Source organism: Hemiscyllium ocellatum, chromosome 4 (genome assembly GCF_020745735.1).
Source record: "Hemiscyllium ocellatum isolate sHemOce1 chromosome 4, sHemOce1.pat.X.cur, whole genome shotgun sequence".
Lineage (NCBI taxonomy): Eukaryota > Metazoa > Chordata > Chondrichthyes > Orectolobiformes > Hemiscylliidae > Hemiscyllium > Hemiscyllium ocellatum.
In genome coordinates, this window is record NC_083404.1 from 12209008 (window position 1) to 12232079 (window position 23072).

General features: G+C 43.1%; 1 protein-coding gene across 4 annotated transcripts in view; it reads right to left on the reverse strand.

The window, feature by feature from the left end:
• stau2 (staufen double-stranded RNA binding protein 2) overlaps positions 1-23072 on the reverse strand; it is a 370605-nt gene that overhangs the window by 198261 nt on the left and 149272 nt on the right. For all 4 annotated transcript variants that reach the window (XM_060822782.1, XM_060822781.1, XM_060822785.1 and 1 more), the window contains one exon: positions 22217-22321. In XM_060822782.1, coding sequence (XP_060678765.1) covers positions 22217-22321 — 105 coding nt within the window. The remainder of the gene's footprint in view (positions 1-22216; positions 22322-23072) is intronic.

The following is a 23072-nucleotide window of genomic DNA, read 5'->3' on the forward strand; positions in this document are numbered from 1 at the left end:
GCGACATAGTCCAGCTATATCCAGTTGTGAATGGTGGGGAACAACTAAAAAACTAAGACAAAGGGGTTTCATGAACATCCTCATCATCAAACAAGGAATGCAAGTCCAACAACACTCAAGAGATTCAGCAACATCCAGGACAAAGCAGCCTCCTTGATTGACACCATAACCACTACCTTCAATATTTACTCAATTCATTGATGCACAGTGACAGTTGTATATATCTCTTCAAGGCATCTTCCAAACCCACAGCCTCTTCCAGGTAGACAGAGACAAGGGCACCAGATGCAATGAGAACACTATTAACTTGAAGTTCTATCCAAGGTTCACATGATCCTGACTAGGTCACAATCTTGGAACATTCTTCCAAACAGCACTGAGGGTCCTTATAAACCAAGGTGTACAGTGGTTCAAGAAGGAAATTAACACCACCTTCTGCTGGCAATTAGGGTTGATAATAAATACTAGCCTAGCCACCAGCACCCACATTCCCAGGAAAGAATGACTTCCTTCTTTAGCTTTTTCCTGCAGTCCTCACCATCATAAATGCCTATCTTCTGCCGATTCAATTCGCTTTGTGATGTCAAGAAACAGCTAAATACACTCAATAAAGCAAGGCCTTGATAGTGTGCCTGCTGCATTAATATATTCCAGTATTCTGGAACTAGCCATGCTTGTTGTGGTTCTGCTCGCCGAGCTGGAAGTTTTTGCTGCAAACGTTTCGTTCCCTGGCTAGGGAACATCATCAGTGCTGTTGGAGCCTCGTGTGAAGCGCTGCTTTGATGTTTCTTCCGGTATTTATATTGGTTTGTTCTTGCCGCTTCCGGGTGTCAGTTTCAGCTGCAGTGATTTGTATGTGGGGTCCAGGTCGATGTGTCTGTTGATGGATGTTCTTGCCGTTTCCGGGTGTCAGTTTCAGCTGTAGTGGTTTGTATATGGTGTCCAGGTCAATGTGTCTGTTGATGGAGTTTGGGGATGAATGCCATGCTTCTAGGAATTCTCTGGCTGTTCTCTGTCTGGCTTGTCCTATGATAGTGGTGTTTTCCCAGTCAAATTCATGTTGCTGGTTGTCTGAGTGTATGCCTACTAGAGATAGCTGGTCGTGTCGTTTTGTGGCTAGCTGATGTTCATGGATGCGGATTGGTAGCTGTCTTCCTGTTTGTCCTATATAGTGTTTTGTGCAGTCCTTGCATGGTATTTTGTAAACTACGTTAGTTTGGCTCATGCTGGGTATTGGGTCCTTTGTTCTAGTGAGTTGTTGTCTGAGCGTGGATGTTGGCTTGTGTGCTGTTATGAGTCCTAAGGGTCGCAGTAGTCTGGCTGTCAGTTCTGAGACGCTCCTGACGTATGGTAGAGTGGCTAGTCCTTTTGGTTGTGGCATGTCCTCGCTCCGTGGTCTATCTCTTAGGCATCTGGTGATAAAATTGCGTGGGTATCCGTTTTTGGCAAATACCTTGTATAGATGTTCCTCTTCCTCTTTTCGCAGTTCTGGTGTACTGCAGTGTGTTGTGGCCCTTTTGAATAGTGTCCTGATGCAGCTTCGTTTGTGTGTGTTGGGGTGGTTACTTTCATAGTTTAAGACTTGGTCTGTGTGTCCACGCTCAGACAACAACTCACTAGAACAAAGGACCCAATACCCAGCATGAGCCAAACTAACGTAGTTTACAAAATACCATGCAAGGACTGCACAAAACACTATATAGGACAAACAGGAAGACAGCTAACAATCTGCATCCATGAACATCAGCTAGCCACAAAACGACACGACCAGCTATCTCTAGTAGCCATACACTCAGACAACCAGCAACATGAATTTGACTGGGAAAACACCACTATCATAGGACAAGCCAGACAGAGAACAGCCAGAGAATTCCTAGAAGCATGGCATTCATCCCCAAACTCCATCAACAGACACATTGACCTGGACACCATATACAAACCACTACAGCTGAAACTGACACCCGGAAACGGCAAGAACATCCATCAACAGACACATCGACCTGGACCCCACATACAAATCACTGCAGCTGAAACTGACACCCGGAAGCGGCAAGAACAAACCAATATAAATACCGGAAGAAACATCAAAGCAGCGCTTCACACGAGGCTCCAACAGCACTGATGATGTTCCCTAGCCAGGGAACGAAACTTTTGCAGCAAAAGCTTCCAGCTCGGCGAGCAGAACCACAACAACGGATACCCGAGCTACAAATCTTCAATCAGATTTTAAACACTAGCCATGCCTCCAGCAAAGCTGCTCCAATAGATCATCTCCTCAAAAAGGTGTAAATTGGTCAGGTCTATTGTGTCCACAAAAAAGGATATCCACGCAGACAATTACTGCTGCTTCATTCTACTCTCAATTATCAGTAAAGTGATGGAAGATATCATTGAAAGTGCAAATAAATTATAGTTACCAATAACCTACTCACTGACACTCAGTTTAAGTTAAGGCAACCTGGTTTCAGAGCTCATACAGCTTTAGTCCAAACATGGGAGGAGAAAGTGAGGTCTGCAGATGCTGGAGATCAGAGCTGAAAATGTGTTGCTGGAAAAGCGCAGCAGGTTAGGCAGCATCCAAGGAACAGGAAATTCGACGTTTCGGGAATAAGCCTGATGAAGGGCTTATGCCCAAAACGTCGAATTTCCTGTTCCTTGGGTGCTGCCTGACCTGCTGCGCTTTTCCAGCAACACATTTTCAGTTTAGTCCAAACATGGACAAGGAGCAGAATTCCAGAGGAGAGGTTAGAATGACAGCCATTGACATCAAGGAAGAATTAGACAAAGCGTGACATCAGGGACCAGATTATAACGACATCAATGGGAATCAAGAAAAAGTCTTCCACAGGAAGAACACTATTAAGTACATCGGAAGTTGGTTATAGTGTCAGAGGCTAATTGTCTCAGACAGAGGACATTGCTGCAGGAGTTCCTCAGAGTACTGTTCTAGACCTCACTATCTTCAGCTGTTTCATCAAAGAGCTTCACTTCATCATGAAGTCAGAAGTGAGGATGTTCGCTGATGATTGCACTGTTGAGTTTATGCTGCTCAGACAACAATGTAGTAGATACCTGCTGTGTGATGAAATATTTTTCTTATATCAGGATGCATGCAGGACTGACAGTCACAAAACTGAGCAACATTCAGGATAAAAGAGCCTTCTTGATTGGCACCCTATCCACCGCCTAAAGTGACCCCACCATCAATGGATCAGGTCTAAGCTCTGCAGTCCTGCCATATCCAGTTGTGAATGGTGGTGGAAAACCAAACAACTCAGACAAAGAGGATGTGTCACAAATATCCCCATCATCATCAATGATGGGACAGCCCAGCGCATTAGTGCAAAAGATAAAGTTGAAGCATTTGCAACAATCTCAGCAAGAAGAGCCAACTAGAGGATCCAACTTTGTTTCCTCCAAAGGTGCCTACCATCAGCCAATTCAATTCAATCAATGTGATTTCAAGAAAAGCTTGGCAGTACTGGATATTGCAAATGCCATGCGCCCTGACAACTAATACAACAAGGAGACAGACAGCCAAATCAAATCAGCCTCCCTATCCCTGTATTCACAACATAGTAGAATTAAAATACTCAATGACCCTTAAAATCAATCCCACTGGTTCATTATCAGATATTTATATAACCAGGAGCAGACTTTGTGATTAACTGATACTAGAACCAGATTTATGACATAAATAATAGATTGACCAATTTATGAATAATGCACTAGCTTTAGCAGAGCAACGTTAAACCAGAAAGTAAACTAATTAATATCTATGATTTAAACCCATTTCTCTTGATTTCTAACCTCCACTTTCACACAAAGAAAGACAGACAAACAGACACAGTTAAGGGATAAATCAAAAGGGAAAAATGAATGAGATGTAACTGGTCAGCTCACTTAAGCAGTCCCCATGATCTGTAATATCATCAGCATATGAGACTATACCTTTCTTGGTTTCTGACAACACCAGGCATTCAGATAGCTTCCAGCAGGCTCCAAGAAATACTCATTTAATTATTGTAAAGATATTCTATTCTTTGAACTTTCAAGAAGTTGACAAGAGGACAACCAGGGAGCAATCAAAGCTCTGTCTGTAGCTTTTTCAGAAACTGTGTTTCTGACTTAAACAGAGTTCAAAAACTAGTTTAAACTCAGGCCTCTCTTTACAAGATTGGTTGTCTCCCTAAGAACTTCCAGTAAACATTCAACATTTACCATCTGTTTGAGCAGAAGACTCTCCAGAGTCAAAGCATCTATGGAATACTTTTAACAAGAAGAAAAGTGTGATTAACTTTCAGGTCTGGCCTCATAACCGAAGAACAGTTTGTGATTTTTTGTTTAAAAAAGCAAGCTGCTACTCATGGTCCAAATGTCATCTTCAGCTCTCACCTCCAATCCAAAAACAATAACCAAAAGTAAGATTAAATAATGAAAAATTAATGAGGATTCTAACACAACATTCTGTCAATAGTACTGAAGACTTGTGCAGAACCTGCCACATCTCTAGCAAGCTGTACTAGCAGAACTAGAGAACTGGTGCCTACCTGACAATGTGGAAAATTATCCATAACTCCTGTACACAAATTACACGACAAATCTAACCTGGCCAATTACTGCCCCATCAGTCTATGCTCAATCATCAGTAAAGTGATGGAAAGTGTCTTCAGCAATGCCATCAAGTGTCACTTGCTCAGCAATGACCTGCTCAGGCAACATCTGAATGAGTGTGTCATCAAGGAGCCTGAGCAAAACTAGAGTCAATGGGAATCAAGGGACAAACTCTCAACTGGTTGGAGTCATATCTGTGGTTGTTGGAGATCAGTGGTGTCAGTCCAGGGCATCTCACCAGGAGTTCCTCAGGTTTGAGTCCCAGGCCAACTATCTTCAGCTTTTCATCAATGACCTCCTTACATGATAAGGAGTGGGGCTGTTCACCAGTCATTGCATAATGTTCAGCACCATTTGCAGCTCCTCACATATTAAAGCAGTCTATGTCCAAATGCAACAAGACCGGGACAATATCCATATTTGGGTTGAAAAGTGGCAAGTACCATGGCACAACACAAATGCCAGAAATCTTCTCTGGAAAGAGACAATCTAACCACAGCCACTTGACATTTAATTCAGTTATCATCACTAAATTCCCAATTATCAACATCGAGGGGTTACCACTGACCAGAAACACAACTGGTCTTGCCATATAAGTACAGAGGCTACAAGAGTAGGCCAGAGGCTACAACGATTAACACACCTCCCGATTCCCCAAAGTCTGTCCACCATTGACAAGGCATAAGTCAGCAGTATGATGCAATACTCCATACTTGCTTCAAAAAGCTAGACACCATCTAGCGAAACGCAGTTTGCTTGACTGGAATCATTAGTGCACATCAGTCACTCCACCACCAACATGTGGCAGCAGTGTGTACAATATATAAGGTGCACTGCAGAAATTCACCAAAGATCCTTAGACAGCATCTTCCAAGTCCATAACCACTTCCATTTATAAAGACAAGGACAGATGACACATGGGAACACCACCACCTTCAAGTTCCCCTTCAAGCAATTCATCATCCTGACTTGGAAATACGTTGTCATTTCTTTGCTGTCGTTGGGTCAAAATCCTGGAATTTTCTCCTTAACAGCATTGTGGACCTACCTCCAGCACATGGACTGTGGGGTCAGCTCATCATTCCCTTCTAAGGACAAATAGGGATGGGCAATAAATTCTGGCCTAGCTGGAGACACCCATGTCCCCTGAGTGATTAAAAAACATTTACTCCCTTTACCACTGGCACACCATGGCTCCTATATACCATTATGAAATGCACTGCAGAAATTTGGCAAGGCAGTTCAGAGAGCACATTCTAAACCTGTGAGCTAGGCTGCTTAGATGAACAGGTGTATTCAATGCTTAGGAACCTCACCTCCTCCAAATCATTCTCCAAGTGACAAAACATTTTGACTTGGAACTATATCACTATTCCTTTATGGGTCACTGAATCAAAACCTTGGAACTCCCTACTTGACAGCATCATAGGTGGGCCTTGACCCCACAGGCAACAGCAGTTCAAGGCCTGGCTTACCACCTTCATTTCAAGGGCAATTAAGGATGAGCAGATCAACACCCACACTCTTTACATACATTTTTAAAAACATAGATGAGCGATAATTGTAATTTCAACTTTCAGTTCTGCAAAAACATCGGAAAGCTTTCAGAGCCTAACATATGAAGTGCAATTCAAGCATACTTAAACACAAAAACCCAGTAGGTCTATAGGGAGAAGAACAGAGTTAATGTTTTGAGTCCACTGACCTTAGAACTCTGTTTTAGCTGGGGTTTTTTCTCTCTACAGATTCTGCCAGACTTGCTCAGCTTCTCCAGCATCTTGTTTTAGTTTCAGATATCTCACAGCCACAGTTCTTTGTTTTCATTATTGTACATGAAAAGAACTTGGCTAATGCTTGTGTGGATTTGTCTGACCTAGCATTAATCTCAAATACGGTAATGCTGTCTATGGCACTGAAACAGTGTAAAACTGAATTAGCCAGAAAGCATTAAGCAATGGCACTGCAAAGAAAACAATTAATTGTGTGACATGGATAAGAACAAGCATTGTAGGCATTAATCACTAGATTCTTTACACCAGAGAGGATTACTTTGTAGGGAGAGAATAACAAAGGAAATCCTTTATCACTAATCCTCTTTTCATTTTTTTTACTTAGATCTTTCCACCAGTGAGAATGACTTATTCAAACTAGCATTTTTCTAGGTCACCTGATTATCGAGTACATAGAATTTACTTAATTACCACACAACAACAGGTTAAATGACACTGCATCAAAAATGCAACACTACTTGTGAAATATTTATCAACATCTAAAATCTCTGAAGTATTTAGAAGGAAGACAAATTAATATTGAGCAGAAAATTACAAAAAGGAAAACATAGGAATCTGGATATGAAGTAAGCCAGCTAGTCCCTCGAGCCTGTTCCAGTATTCAATAAAACCAGCTGATTTGGTTAATTCACATTCCTGGCTATTATCAATAATCCTTGTTTATTAAGAATCCATCTACCTCTGCTTTAAAATTTGGGACGGCACAGTGGCTCAGTGGTTAGCACTGCTGTCTCACAGCACCCGGGATCCAGGTTTAATTCCTGCTTTCGGCGACTGTCTGTGTGGAGTTTGCACATTCTCCCCATGTCTGCCTGGGTTTCCTCCGGGTGCTCCGGTTTCTACCCACAATTCAAAGACATGCAGGTGAGGTGAATTGGTCATGATAAATTGCCCATAGTGTTAGGTGCATTTGTCAAGGGTAAATATGGGTCTGGGGGGTTACTCTTCAAAGGGTCCATAAGACATAGAAGTGGAAGCAAGGCCATTTGACCCATTGAGATCACTCCACCATTTAATCATGGCTGATGGATGTTTCGTTTCTACTTACCCGCACGCTCCCCATAGCCCTTAGTTCCTTGCGAGATCAAGGATTTATCAATCTCTGACTTGAAGACACCCAACGTCCTGGCCTCTACAGGCCCACCATTCTCTAGCTGAAGAAATGTCTCCTAATTTCTGTTCTAAATTGACCTCCTCTAATTTTAAGGCTGTGCCCACGGGTCCTAGTCTTCACACTTAACGGAAACAACTTCCTAGCGTCCACCCTTTCTAAGCCATGTATTATCTTCTAAGTTTTTATTAGATCTCCCCTCAACTTTCTAAACTCTAATTAATGCAAACCCAGGATCCTCAGCCAATCATCATGTGTTAAGCCTACCATTCCAGGGATCATCCGTGTGAATCTCCGCTGGGCATGTTCCACTGCCAGTATTTTCTTCCTGAGATGTGGGGCCCAAAATTGGACACTGCATTCTAAATGGGGTGTAACTAGAGCTTTATAAAGTCTCAGAAGCACATTGCTGTTTTTATATTCTAACACTCTTGAGATAAATGGTAATATTACATTCGCTTTCTTAATCATGGACTCAACCTGCAAATCAACCTTTAGAGAATCCTGGACTAGCACTCCCAGATTCCTTTGTACTTTGGCTTTATGAATTTTCTCACCATTTAGAAAATAGTCCATGCCTGTATTCTTTTTTCTAAAGTGCAAGATCTAGCATTTGCTCACGTTGAATTTCATGAGCCATTTCCTGGACCACTGTCCTAAACTGTCTAAATCTTTCTGCAGCCTTCCCATCTCCTCAGCATAACCTGCCTGCCCGCCTAACTTCGTATCATCGGCAAATTTGGCCAGAATGCCTCATCCAGATCATTAGTATATATAGTGAACAGCTGAGGCCCCAACACTTAACCCTGCGGGACCCCACTTGTCACCAGCTGCCATTCTGAAAAAGAACCTCTTATTCCAACTCTCTGCCTTCTGTCAGAGAGCCAATCCCAATCCACGCCAGTAGCCCACCTTGAATACCATCGGCCCTCACCTTACTCAGCAGCTTCCCGTGAGGCACCTTATCAACAGCCTTTTGGAAGTCTAGATAACATCCACTGCCTTTCCCTGGTCTAATCTACTTGCTACCTCTTCAAAGAATTCTAACATGTTTGTCAGGCACGATCTCCTCTTACTAAATTCATGCTGACCTTTTCTAATCCAACCTTGCACTTCCAAGAATTTAGAAATCTCATCCTTAATGATGGATTCTAGAATTTTACGTACAATCAGCCTATAATTTCCCATCTTTTGTCTCTATCCTTTTTTGAACTAGGGGGTTACAACTGCAATTTTCCAATCATCTGGGACTTTCCCTGACTCCAGTGATTTTTGAAAGATCACAGTTAGCACCTCTGTTATTTCCTCAGCCACCTCTCTCGGAACTCTAGGATGTAGCCCACTGGGGCCTGGAGATTTATTGATTTTTAGACTTTTTAGTTTTTCTAGCACTTTCTCTTTTGTAATGGCTATCATACTCAACTCTGCCCCCTGACTCCATTTAATTGTTGGGATATTACTCATGTCTTCCACTGTGGAGAATGACACAAAGTACTTGCTAAGTTCTTCAGCTATTTCCTTATCTCCAAGCACTAGGCTTCCAGCATCAATTTGGAGTGGCCCAATTTCTATTTTTGCTTCTCGTTTGTTTCTTATGTATTGAAAGAAACATTTAGTATGATTTCTAATATTACTGGCTAGCTTACCTTCATACTTGATCCTCTCCTTCCTTGTTTCTGTCTTTGTTATCCTGTGTTTGTTTTTGTAGTCTTCCCAATCTTCTGATTTCCCACTGCTCTTGACCACTTTATAAACGCTCTCTTTTTCTTTGATACATTTCCTGACCTCCTTTGTCAGCCATGGCTGGCTAACCCCTCCCTGGATAATCTTTCTTTTCTTTGGGATGAACCTCTGTACTGTGTCCTCAATTACACCCAGAAACCCCTGCCATTGTTGCTCTACTGTCTTCCCGACTAGGCTTCTGCTTCCAGTCGATTTTGCCTTCTTTCTTTCAGTGAGGACTTGTTTGCTGAAGGGCCTGTTTCCAAATGTAGGTAATCTAATCTAAAATACTCAAAAACTCTGCTTCTATATCTCTTTTAGGAAGAGTGTGCCAGACACACACAACACAGACAGTTATGCATATCTCTGTCCTAATTGAATCACCCCTCATTTTGAAACAGTGACTTCCTAGTTTTAGGTTCTTCTCTAAGAGAAAACCTTTCTCCACATGCATCATTTCAAGACCTCTCTGGATCTTACATGTTTCAGTCAAGTCACATCATACTCTTAACTCCAGCGGATACAAGCATAGATTGTCCAAACATTCATCAGAAAAAATCCAAACAAAGAGAATGTTGGAGAAAAACAGGAAATCTGGCAGCATCTATGAGAGAGAAAAATAAAGTTAAATTTTCGAGTCCAGAATGATTCTTCATTCAACATTTAGATGTTATTTATTCTCTCTAACAAAATGGATAATTTCATATTTTTCCATAATATGCTCCAAAGGCTAGATCTTTGTCCATTCACTTAACCTATTTATATTGTTTTGTGTCATGTTCATAATTTACTTTCCTGCCTATCTTTATGTCACCAGCAACTTTAACAACCATACTTTCTTTCCATCCATCCAAGTCCATATGTTGAAGTTACTCCAGACAAACCAGTATCCCATTACCAAGTCACCTTTTATTTACATGTGGAGAGTCCTTGATACTGATCCAGCTCCCTCAGAGGCAGCTCTCAGTGAACAGGATATCTGTCCACAATGACTAAGGACATTGGCTGATGGAAGGATCGACATAACTGAGCTCAGGGTTTACCCAGCCATTCCCACAAATTTGGGGGAACTGCTGGTGGTAATTTTTGTCTTCGTTGGCATTCTGAGCACAGCCCCACCAAAGCAGCTATGTCTGCATCCAATCCTGGCCACCAGAGATAACATCTTCATTTGCGAGACCCCTGGATGACCCTGGTGGAGGTCAGCCAGTATCTGGTGGAGACCTTTACTTGGACAATCACTCTCACTCCCCATGAAAATATATTGTCCTCTACTGTCATCTGGTCTCTCTGGGTCCAAAAAGATTTCAATTCTGGTTCTGACGATCCTTTGGTTTCTCCCATCATCACCAGCTGTTTCAGTTTTGCCAGGATGGGATCTTTCTGTGTCCAAAGTCTGATATTGTCAGCTGTGACTGGCAGCGTGTTCAGAAAATTTAAAAACATTAAAGACTCTTCCAGTGGCTGTACTACTGGTGGTGTACAGAGGAACTTCGATTATCCAAAGGACACAGGCAGAGAGTATTTCATTTGGTTAATCAAATGCCGGGTAATCGATGCCAGATAACATAGTTAGCCATGCGTCGGGATCTTGCAATCTTGTTAAGATCATCCAAAATTCAGTTAATTAAATGCTGGATAATCGAGATTCCTCTGTATCTGCCAGCGGGAGGCAGCTCTATGTATCTGCATTTGCCACTTGGCCTCCCCAACGATGTTCCAACGTGTAATTATCTGCACATAGCATTACTGCCCACTGCTGAATTTGGCCTGAAGTTATGGGTGGCTCTGCCTTCTCCTCAAGTACACCTAAGCAGGAAATTGTGGCCCTTTATTATTACAAATTTATATCCGTAGAGGTATTGGTGGAACCTCCTCCTCCAAATATGACTGCCAAACTTTCTTTCTCTATTTGGGCGCATTTACGCTCTGCATTAGACAAAGTCTTGGGTGCATATGCTAATGGGCACTCCTCTCCATTGGGCAACCTATGAGCTAATACCACCTCGATGTTGTAAGGGGATGCATTGCATCCAGATCTCACTTGAGATCATTGTGTGCCAAGACCTTAGAAGATGACAGCTGTTTCTTCACTTCCCTGGAAGATTTGGCTTGGCTACATGATAATTTCCAAGGCCAACCCTCTTTTAAGAGTTGATGCAAAGGTAGCAGGATGTAGGCCATGTAGTGTGTAAACTTGCTGTAATAATTCACCAGCCCAAGGGAAAGACCTAAGCTCTGGTATAGACATGGGAGCTGGGCATCTTTGATCACCCTCACTTTATCTTCCAATGGGTGTAACCCGGTCTTGTCTACTCTATTGCCAAAGTGGGTCTCTTGGGAGCTTGGAACTAACATTTTCTCCTTCAAAGGCATATGCCTATCTGGGAGAAAAGTCTAAGGACTTTGTCCAAGATCTTTAAGTGCTTCTTATTGGTCTTCTCTATTATTAGCACATCACCTAGATACATGGCGAACACAGGTAGACTTTGTAAAATTGTCTCGATCATCCGCTGAAATATTGCACAGGTCAATGATACCCCAATATTGGTACAAACCCTTACTGGCATTAATTGTAGCATACTTTTGGGAATCATCTTCAAACTGTAATTGCAAGTAAGCATCACTGATGTCTAGCATCGTGAAGGACAGTCTTCCTGACAGGTTTGCGTATAAATCCTCTATGCGAGGGATTGGGTACACACCCAGCTACAAAAAGCAGTTTATCATTTGTTTAAAATCCCCACAAAGACAAATTAACTCATGTCAGACTTCACCATCGAGACAACTAGTACTGCCAATTCCAAAATCCCGACTGGTTTGATGATGCCTTTGCTTTCCAGCCTTCTTATTTCTCCCCCTACATTTGCCTATGCATGACACTGGGCAAGCCTTCTAAAATTCTGGAACTGCTTCCTGGTCAACATGTAAGGTGGCCTTGGCTTCTTTGATAGCCCCTAGGCCTTCCTGAGAAACCTCCGGATATTTAATTAGGTATTTTAATTCAAACAGGAAGCTATTTGCTAATTGAAAGATGTTGAGACAATCTAGGTGAATCTCTCTCAACCAATTTCTCCCCTCAAGGTCCCAAGTCATTTCCTACAATCAGTGATAACTGAACTAGCTGCTTCTCATAATAGACCAGAACTGAAGGTGTACCCTTAGTCTGTAATGGTTTCCCAGTATTGGTGTTCAGTCTCGTCAAGGTCTTGTACAAACTTAAAGACGGGTTCGACAATCACTGAAACGGCCATGCTAGTATCAATCTTTATTGGAATGAGGTCATCATTTAACCAGATGTTTACTTTGATTGGTTCTGACTTGGATGTTGCTAAGCAATTTAACCGTTCCAAACCAGGCATAACTGGTCATTCCAGGGTGTGCACTCTCCTGGACACTGGCCTGACAATTCGCTTACTCAGTTTCGGTCTAGTAGGACGCGTTTGCTGTCTGAAGTCTGCGCATTAGCAGCAACTATAATGGCTTGCCAGCCCACATCCTGAAGAAAGTGTTAAACGTTTGGCCAAGACTTGGCTTTGTTTTGGGGTTTTGCTGTTAACTGGCCGAGAGTCTCCCTGTTCAGGATATGTCCTGAGTAAGGCTCTGCAACTGCCTTCACTCAAGTAGTGTTCCCCAAGCTCAGTCAGACTGGTGAAGGTTTCCACTCCCATTGGAATATCCTACAAGCTATATGCTCCACATTCCACATTTTCTAATAACAAAGTTAATGTAGTGCCTGTTTGATGTCCAGTTGGATGTCAGCTTGGAGGTGTTTTTTTGCATGGTCACATCATTGATCCCGCATACCAAATGGTCTCTCAGCATCTTGTTAAGGGTTAAACCGAAGTTGACATGCCTCTGCCAGTCACCTTAATCTAGTCTGGTTCTTCAATTGTGAAGTAAAACTGATAGCATCTCACAATGAGAGGGCTTGTGGGGGGGGGGGTTGGGGTCATAATATTTTGTGATCAAATCCGTCAACTGTTGAAAGGTTTTAGCACCTGCTGCCGCAGGGAAAGTTCGTCTCCTAATAACTGAAAAAGATGCCGGTCCACAAGTTGTCAGGAGAATTACTTGTTGCTTTTCATCTGCCACAGTGTCATTTGCCCAGAAAAAGTAATGCATTCTTTCCACATTCTAGGCCCTGTCTTCGATGTCAGAATCGAATGAATCAAGCTTCCCAAATAATGGCATGATACCAGAGATGTTTACCCTAATTCAAAGACAACTGTTGTGAGTGAATATCTTCAGGAGAGTGTTTTTCTCTCACCATTGAAATAACTCCACAGAGGCCAGTACCCCTTCACCAAGACACCCTTTATTTGTATGTGGAGAGTCCTTGACACTGATTCAGCTCGCAGAGCTGTAAGAGTCTGACAGTCTTATTCTTATCTGTCAGCCAGGGCTCCCTGATTGTAACAGATTAACAACCCCAATCAGGGAATCCATATTCTATGAGGTTCGCCTGGTTGAGCTCATTATGATCACTACATAGATAAATTGTAGGAGGTTGAGCAAACGACTGCTAGCAAGAAATCAGTTCCCACCAGCTAGCCAATTATTTTCCATGCTAATACGTTACCCGCTACATTGTGAGCTTCTACTTGCAGCAGTAGCCTTTGACAAAACCCATTTGCTTCACTACTGTCCTTTAGGGAAGGAAATCTGCCATCCTTGGCTGGTCTGGCCTACATGTGACTCCAGACCACAGCAATGTGGTTGACTATTAATTATGGGCAATTAAAAATGGGCAATAAATGCTGGCCTAGCTACCAATGCCCTCATCTATGAATAAATAAAAAAAAGTGGTATTATATCAAATACCTTCTAGAAATCTAAACACAACATATCCAGTGGTTCCCCTTTATCCACAGAGATATTACTTCCTCAAAGAATTCCAATAAATTGGTTAAATACGATCTCACTTTCAACAAAAACACTGACTTTGCCTGAATATACTGAATATTCTAAGTACCCAGTGAGTAACACTTGGTACTGTAGGAATGACAGCACCCCACTGTTTGGCAGCTCTTGGAGGCAAGACAAATCCTGAAAAGGGGTGGCAGTCTCACCGAATAATAACTAAAAGCTTGTCAGTCAAGAAATGAAAGTGGAGAGGGCCTGGCAATCAGACGTGGTCTCAGCCCAGGCATTTATGCTGGGGTGTGGAGAGTCCAACCACATTGTAAAATAATGCAACAAAACTAAACATCCATTAGTTGAATCCAATAAAAAGACCTGGCTATTATCACATTTATGGGACATGCTTTCTCAGTTTATGAAGAGTCAGAGAAAGATCAAGATTATATTGGGCCACTGAAGAATGTTCAAAGCCAACTTACAAAGGACTCAAAGCATTCCAGAAATATTAAATGAGTATTTTGCAACTAATTTCACTTTTGAAGATGATACACCATTGTTAGAACTTTACAATAAAAAGGGGGCCATACTACCAATGCTTCACCAGAGGCTCTCTGATGATGTTGCCGAATATGGTGACAAAACGTCTGAAAACGGACCTTCCCGCTCAGCGAGCAAATTTACATCCAAAACATTACAATGTTGCTTATAGTGAAACTGTTAAGAATAAAATAGGTTAACTTATTATTTTATCATTAGGAACTTTAAAGTAGACAATGTAATCGATTTGGATGATATCCACCCAAGTATCTTCAGGGTGATGGGACTGATGATATGTGGGAAACTTTTGCATATGATTATTAACTTGCTAGATTCTACGACTGCTCTCTTAGACTTGACTGAGGCTAAAATAGTTCCAACCTTGAAAAAAGACAAGATGATTCAAGATTGTAAGCTCGTTGACTCCATATTAGTAAAAGGAAAATATTTGAGGAGATCATTTGGATCCAATATAACTACTTGTGTTGATCAAAATAGTGATTAAAAGAGTGACAAATTCACAAGACCAGATGGTTTCCATTTCAGGATTTTAATTATCTTAGAACAATGTGAAAACATTGCAAATAGCCAAATACAATTTTCCGAAGTCTTTCTGAGGTGCAAACTAATTTTTTCAATTCAAAATCTAATCATGTCACTCAAAAAAGATAAGAGAAAAAGCAAAGGTTTTAAGAGTATTAATCTAATATCGCATAATCACAGAGTTACTGCAACACAGAAGTAAGCCTTTTGGCTGACCATGCCTACACTGGCTCTTCAAATGAGCATCATTGCCCATACCTGCCTTCTCCCATATCCTTGCACACTATAATGCTCTGTTGAAGGCCTCAAATTGAACTTGCCTCCAATGCATTTCCAGGCAATGCATACCATAACCAAACTATTTGCTGTGTCAGAGTCATAGAGATGTACAGCACAGAAATCGACCCTTTGGTCCAACTAGTCCATGCCGACCAAACATCCTAAATTAATCTAGTCCCATTTGCCAGCAGTTGGCCCATGTCCCTCTAAACCCTTCCTATTCATATACCCATCCAGATGCCTTTTAAATGCTGTAATTGTACCAGCCTCCACCGCTTCCTCTAGCAGCTCATTCCATACATGCACTCTGTGCAAAAAAGTTGCCCTTAGGTCTCTTATATCTTTCCCCTCTCACCCTAAACCTATGCCCTCTAGTTCTGGACTCCCCATACCCAGGGAAAAGACTTTGTCTATTTATCTTATCCATGCCCCTCATGATTTTATAAACCTCTATAAGGTCACCCCTCAGCCTCCGATGCTCCAGGGAAAACAGCCCTGCCCTATTCAACCTCTCCCTATAGCTCAAATCCTCCAACCCTGGCAACATCCTTGTAAGTCTTTTCTGAACCCTTTCAAGTTTCACAACATCCTTCCTATCGGAGGGAGACCAGATTTGCACATAATATTCCAAAAGTGGCCCAACCAATGTCCTGTATAGCGCAACATGACCTCCCAACTCCTATTCTCAATGTTCTGACCAATAAAGGAAAGCATATCAAATACCTTCTTCAATATCCTATCTACCTGCAACTCTATCTTCCAGGAACTACGAACCCACACTCCAAGGTCTTTTTGTTCAGTAAAACTCTTCAGGACTTTACAGTTAAGTCCTGCCCTGATTTGCCTTTCCAAAATGCAGCACTTCACATTTATCTAAATCAAGCTCCATCTGCCACACCTCCACCACTGGCCCATCTGATCAAGGTACCATTGTTCTCTGAGGTAACCTTCTTCACTGTCCACTACACCTCCAATTTTGGTGTCATCTGCAAACTTACTAACTATACCTCTTATGCTCACATCCAAATCACTTATGTAAATGATGAAAAGTCATTTACCCAGCACCGATCCTTATGGCACTCCACTGGTCACAGGCCTCCAGTCTGAAAAACAACCCTTCACCACCACTCTCTATCTTCTACCTTGGAGCCAGTTGTGTATCCAAATGGCTAGTTCTCCCTGTATTCCATGAGGTCTGACCTTGCTAACCAGTCTAGCATGAAGAACCGTGTCAAACACCATATTGAAATCCATACTGAATAACTTGTTTCTCATATCACCCATGCTTCTATTGCACAGCACTTTAAATCTACGCCCTCGTGTTCTTGTTCCTTTTACAAGTGGGAACAGCTTCTCCTTATTAAATCCATCTCACCCACTAATGATTTTGAAAACCTCTATCAAGTCTCTTCTCAGCCTCCTTCTCTCCTGAGAGAAAAGTCCCAACTTCACCAATCTATCCTCATAACTTCAGTTTCTGATACCTGGAAGAATTCTTGTAAGTTGCTTCTGCACTCTCTCCAATGTATTAACTTCTTTCCTACGTGACTGCCACAACTGTGGTCTAACAAGTGTCTTATAGTAAGTTCAATATCACCCCAGATAGTTAATCGAGATACCAATTAATAGAGCAAAGGACACTGTATACCTTACTTACTGCTCTCTCCACCTATCCTGCAACCTTCAATGATCTGTGCACATACACATCTAGGTCTCTCTGTTCATTGATATTTTTTATGGGCCCTATTGTCTCCCTAGTTGCTCCTTTGCTATTAATATACTTTTAGAATCTTTTTGGATTATCCTTATCTGCTAACACTATCTCATATCCCCCTTTTGCCCCCTTCTTAAGAACTGCCCTACACCCCTTACTCTCTTCAAGAGATTGACTGATCCGAGTTGTCTATACCTAACATATGTCTCCTTATTCTTGACCAGAATCTCAAAATCTTTATTCATCTATTGTTCCCTACTTTCATCAGCCTTATCATTCACTAACAGGAACATAATACCTCTGAACTCCAGTCATTTTACTTTTGAAAGCTTCCCACTTGGCAGTTGCCCTTTTACCTGCAAACAGTCCACTCCAATCAACTTCTGAAAGTTCCCGTCTCATAAACTGCCGACAAAAATTGCCTTACTCCAAGTAAGAACTTTAACTTTTATAAAATGGCTAATGTTTTCCACAACTATCTTAAAACTAATAAAATTATGATCACTGGTCCTAAAGTGCTCGTCCACTTCAGTCAGTTGGTCTGCTTTATTTCTCAAGAGAAGCTAGAGTTTTGTTCCTCCTCTCCTAGCTATAGCTACATAAGGATAAGGAAAATTTTCTTGAAAACATTTAACAAATTCCTCACCATCCAAGCCCTTAACACTATGGCAGTCCCAGTCTGTGTTTGGAAAGTTAAAATTCCCTACTGTCACAACTTTACTGTTCTTACACACATCTGAGATCTGTCTGCATATTTGCTCCTCAGTTTCCAGCTGACCACTGGGGAGCCTATTCCTGATGAAGGGCTTTTGCCCGAAATGTCGATTTTCCTGCTCCTCGGATGCTGCCTGAACTGCTGTGCTCTTCCAGCACCACTAATCCAGAATCTGGTTTCCAGCATCTACAGTCATTGTTTTTACCTAGCCTAAAGTACAATCCCATCAAGGTGATCATGCCCTTCTTATTACTGAGTTCCATCTATATAGCTTCATTGGACGATCCCTTAGAAATATCCTCTCTAAGTACAGCAGTAATATTTTGTCTAATTAAAGACGCCACTCCCCCTCCTTTCTACCCTTAATATAGCATCTAAACCTAGATTCCTAGAAGCATGACATTCCAACTGGAACTCTATCAACAAACACATTTACTTGGATCCCATTTACCACATCCGAGAAAAAGAACAGGAAATAACACCACCACAGGAAATGGCGTTATCACAGGAAAAGACATCGGGAAATTACATTACCAACTCAAGGAAACCCAAACACATAAATAGAAAATGGACCATTCCACCAGTGCTTCATCCGGAGGCTCACTGATGATGTTATCTAGTATGGTGACGAAACGTCTGAAAACATTTCCAGCTCAGCATCTAAACCCCAGAACAATGAGCTGCCAGTCCTGTCTCTCCCTCAGCCATGTTCCTGTAATAGTTATGATGTCTCAGTCCCATGTTCCCATCTATGCCCTGAGTTCATCTGTCTTACCTATAAGACCCCTTGTGTTAAAACAAATGTAGCTTAATTCATCAAAGTTATTTCATTCTCTGACTTGCTCTTGCTTGCCTTTTCTACTTAATTTGCTATCTTTAACTTCAGAACCATTCTCACCTGTCTTTCTGTTCTCACTAATACTTAGGATCCTCCACCTGGCTTCCCTACTAGGTTAAAAGCTCTCAAATAGAAGTAGTAAATCTAGAACTAGCTAGGATATTGGTCTGTCCTCAGTTCATGTGAAACCTGATCCTTTTGAACAGGTCTCTTTCTCAACAGAGATCCCAATGATCCAAAAATCTGAATTGTTGCCCATTGCACCATAGAACATAGAACAGTCCAGGCCCTTCGGTCCTCGATGCTGTGCTGGCCTTTTATCCTACTCTAAGATCAGACTAACCTACATACCCTTCATTGTACTAACTTGCATGTGCCTATCCAACCCTGTCCCTATCTACTCAGCCACCGATTTATTTATTCAACTGCCGCCGCGACATTAACCGACTCAACCTGTCCACCCCTCTCACCCACTCCAACCTCTCACCCTCAGAACGTGCAGCCCTCCACTCCCTCCGCTCCAACCCCAACCTCACCATCAAACCGGCAGACAAGGGAGGCGCAGTAGTAGTTTGGCGCACTGACCTTTATACCGCTGAGGCCAAACGCCAGCTCGCGGACACCTCCTCTTATTGCCCCCTTGACCATGACCCCATTTCCCACCACCAACCCATCATCTCCCAGACCATCCATAACCTCATCACCTCAGGGGATCTCCCATCCACCGCCTCCAACCTCATAGTCCCACAACCCCGCACCGCCCATTTCTACCTACTGCCCAAAATCCACAAACCTGACTGCTCCGGCCGACCCATTGTCTCAGCCTGCTCCTGCCTCACCGAACTCATCTCCATGTACCTCGACACGGTTCTGTCCCCTTTAGTCGAAGAACTCCCCACCTACGTTCAGGACACCACCCACGCCCTCCACCTCCTCCATGATTTTCGCTTCCCGGTCCCCAACGCCTTATCTTCACCATGGATATCCAGTCCCTGTACACCTCCATCCCCCATCACGAAGGACTCAAAGCCCTCCACTTCTTCCTTTCCCGCCGCACCAACCAGTACCCTTCCACCGACACCCTCCTTCGACTGACTGAACTGGTCCTCACCCTGAACAACTTCTTTTCAATCCTCCCACTTCCTCCAAACTAAAGGAGTTGCCATGGGCACCCGCATGGGCCCCAGCTATGCCTGTCTCTTCGTAGGATATGTGGAACAGTCCATCTTACGCAACTACACTGGCACCACCCCCCACCTTTTCCTCCGCTACATCGATGACTGTATCGGCGCTGCCTCATGCTCACACGAGGAGGTTGAACAGTTCATCAACTTTACCAACACCTTCCATCCCGACCTCAAATTCACCTGGACTGTCTCAGACTCCTCCCTCCCCTTGCTAGACCTTTCCATTTCTATCTCGGGCGACCGACTCAACACAGACATCTACTATAAACCGACTGACTCCCACAGCTACCTGGACTACACCTCCTCCCACCCTGCCCCCTGTAAAAACGCCATCCCATATTCCCAATTCCTTCGTCTCCGCCGCATCTGCTCCCAGGAGGACCAGTTCCATTACCGTACAGCCCAGATGGCCTCCTTCTTCAAGGACCGCAGATTCCTCCCAGATGTGATCGACGATGCCCTCCACCGCATCTCCTCCACTTCCCGCTCCTCCGCCCTTGAGCCCCGCCCCTCCAACCGCCACCAAGATAGAACCCCACTGGTTCTCACCTACCACCCCACCAACCTCCATATACAGCGTATCATCCGCCGTCATTTCTGCCACCTCCAAACGGACCCCACCACTAGGGATATATTTCCCTCCCCTTCCCTATCAGCGTTCCGCAAAGACCACTCCCTTCGTGACTCCCTCGTCAGGTCCACACCCCCCACCAACCCAACCTCCACTCCCGGCACTTTCCCCTGCAACCGCAGGAAATGTAAAACTTGCGCCCACACCTCCTCCCTTACTTCTCTCCAAGGCCCCAAGGGATCCTTCCATATCCGCCTCAAATTCACCTGCACCTCCACACACATCATCTATTGCATCCGCTGCACCCGATGCGGCCTCCTCTATATTGGGGAGACAGGCCGCCTACTTGCAGAACGCTTCAGGGAACACCTCTGGGACGCCCGGACCAACCAACCCAACCACCCCGTGGCTCAACACTTTAACTCCCCCTCCCACTCCACCGAGGACATGCAGGTCCTTGGATTCCTCCATCGCCAGAACAGAACAACACGACGGTTGGAGGAAGAGCGCCTCATCTTCCGCCTGGGAACCCTCCAACCACAAGGGATGAACTCAGATTTCTCCAGTTTCCTCATTTCCCCTCCCCCCACCTTGTCTCAGTCGATTCCCTCGAACTCAGCACCGCCCTCCTAAACTGCAATCTTCTTCCTGACCTCTCCGCCCCCACCCCACTCCGGCCTATCCCCCTCACCTTGACCTCCTTCCACCTATCACATCTCCATCGCCCCTCCCCCAAGTCCCTCCTCCCTACCTTTTATCTTAGCCTGCCTGGCACACTCTCCTCATTCCTGATGAAGAGCTCTGGCCCGAAACGCCGAATTTCCTATTCCTTGGAGGCTTCCTGACCTGCTGTGCTTTAACCAGGAACACATTTTCAGCTCTGATCTCCAGCATCTGCAGATTCCACTTTTTACTCACCGATTTATGTACTCCATCTTCTCATTCTTACTTTCACTAGCATGTGGCACAGAGATTATTACCTTTGAGGTTTTGCTTTTTAACCTCCTATCTAACTTCCTACATTCCCTCTGCAGAGCCTCAACCCTTTCCTCATTATGTTGTTGTTACTAATGTGTGCTACAATTTCCGGTTTCTCACTTTCCTCTTTGATAATATGCTGCAATCACTCTGAGACATCCTTGACCCTGACACCAGAGAGGCAACATATCTTCCTGATTTCTCAATTACAGCCACAGAATGTCCTGTCTGTGCCCCTGACAGGAAAGTCCCCTACATCAATTATTCTTTTTAACCTTGACAAACCCTGCTTAACGTAAAATTCCTTTTCAAAACATTTAATTAGGTTCTATCTTTTACAATGCCATGCTGGTTTTCTCTCTGATCAGTTTAAAATTTTCAAGATGTTCAGTCACCTGCACTCTATAATGTCCAGCCCATTGTAATTGAATGGCATGATAAATGGTTTATGATAAAATTCTGGTTAGCCAAATCTATGTTCAATTACAAACTGGAAATTTTGACTTGTACCTTGGCAATGAAACATGTAATGTGTCATGCCAATAACCATCACCAATAGAAAATGGAAGTGGTACAGTTGCACAGATTTTGCAGAATAGAGAATTGCTCGCTACATTGATTTGTAAGAACATGAAGAGATTTTCACATATGCACCCAGTTCCTCTGAAACCTATCAAATGTACTCTTCATTTAAGGTGTGTGAAGGCTATAAAATCAATTATAATTTTCCTTATTGCTAGATGTAAACACCTACCTCAAAATTGACAGGCAAGTTGTGCTTCAAAGCAATCTCAAACACCAAGCTGATTTCAGATTTGTTGATATCGGTTTCCTCCTCTTCATTTGAAATTTCTTCACTCTTTGAAATATAAGAGAAGGAATTTTATTTTAGTTAGTTATCTTGGTTGTGGTTTGCAATGTAATATGATTTATATGTAGATGGTGTCCCTCAGTAGCCATTCAAAAACAAAAATGTCTAATTCCAAATGTATACTGCCAACACCGTGTTCTACCTGACCAACATTTCCTTTGATACCTCCTTTGTCTTCACATTACGAGTTTATTTGCCCAAGATCAAATACTGGATGAGCAGAAATTTCGTCAAATATTTAACACCTAAGCCATTATTTTTAGATCATACTAGAAACTCTGTACCCTTGAATGAATGGAATGTTGTTTTGATTGCATTGAGTTTTTGGAGGGTTTTTCACCATGAGGCCTAGCAAGGTGCCTCATCCTTTTTTTTGTAACCAAACCCACCTCACTACCTACCTAACCTACCCCTATGGCATCCTTTTCCTCTGATTCTGTCTTTACCTTGCTACATGCTCGGAACAATTTGCCATTTAAGCAACGGCTACAGAAGGAGCACCATCCTGGACTGCTGACCACCCAGACAAGCACTGGCATTCCACAACTGCTCTGCTATATGACAGGTTATCAACAGAATGATATCGGAAAAGGGGAAGATGGTGCACTGATTCACTGACAGGGTCCTGAATTGCCCAGTGGCAGGGTAGTCCAGGGAAGGGGCATTCTTTTCTCAGAGAATCAGTAGGGGAGGGAGGGGATGTTCTCTTTCCAGAGGGCCAGAGGAGGTGGCCACAACA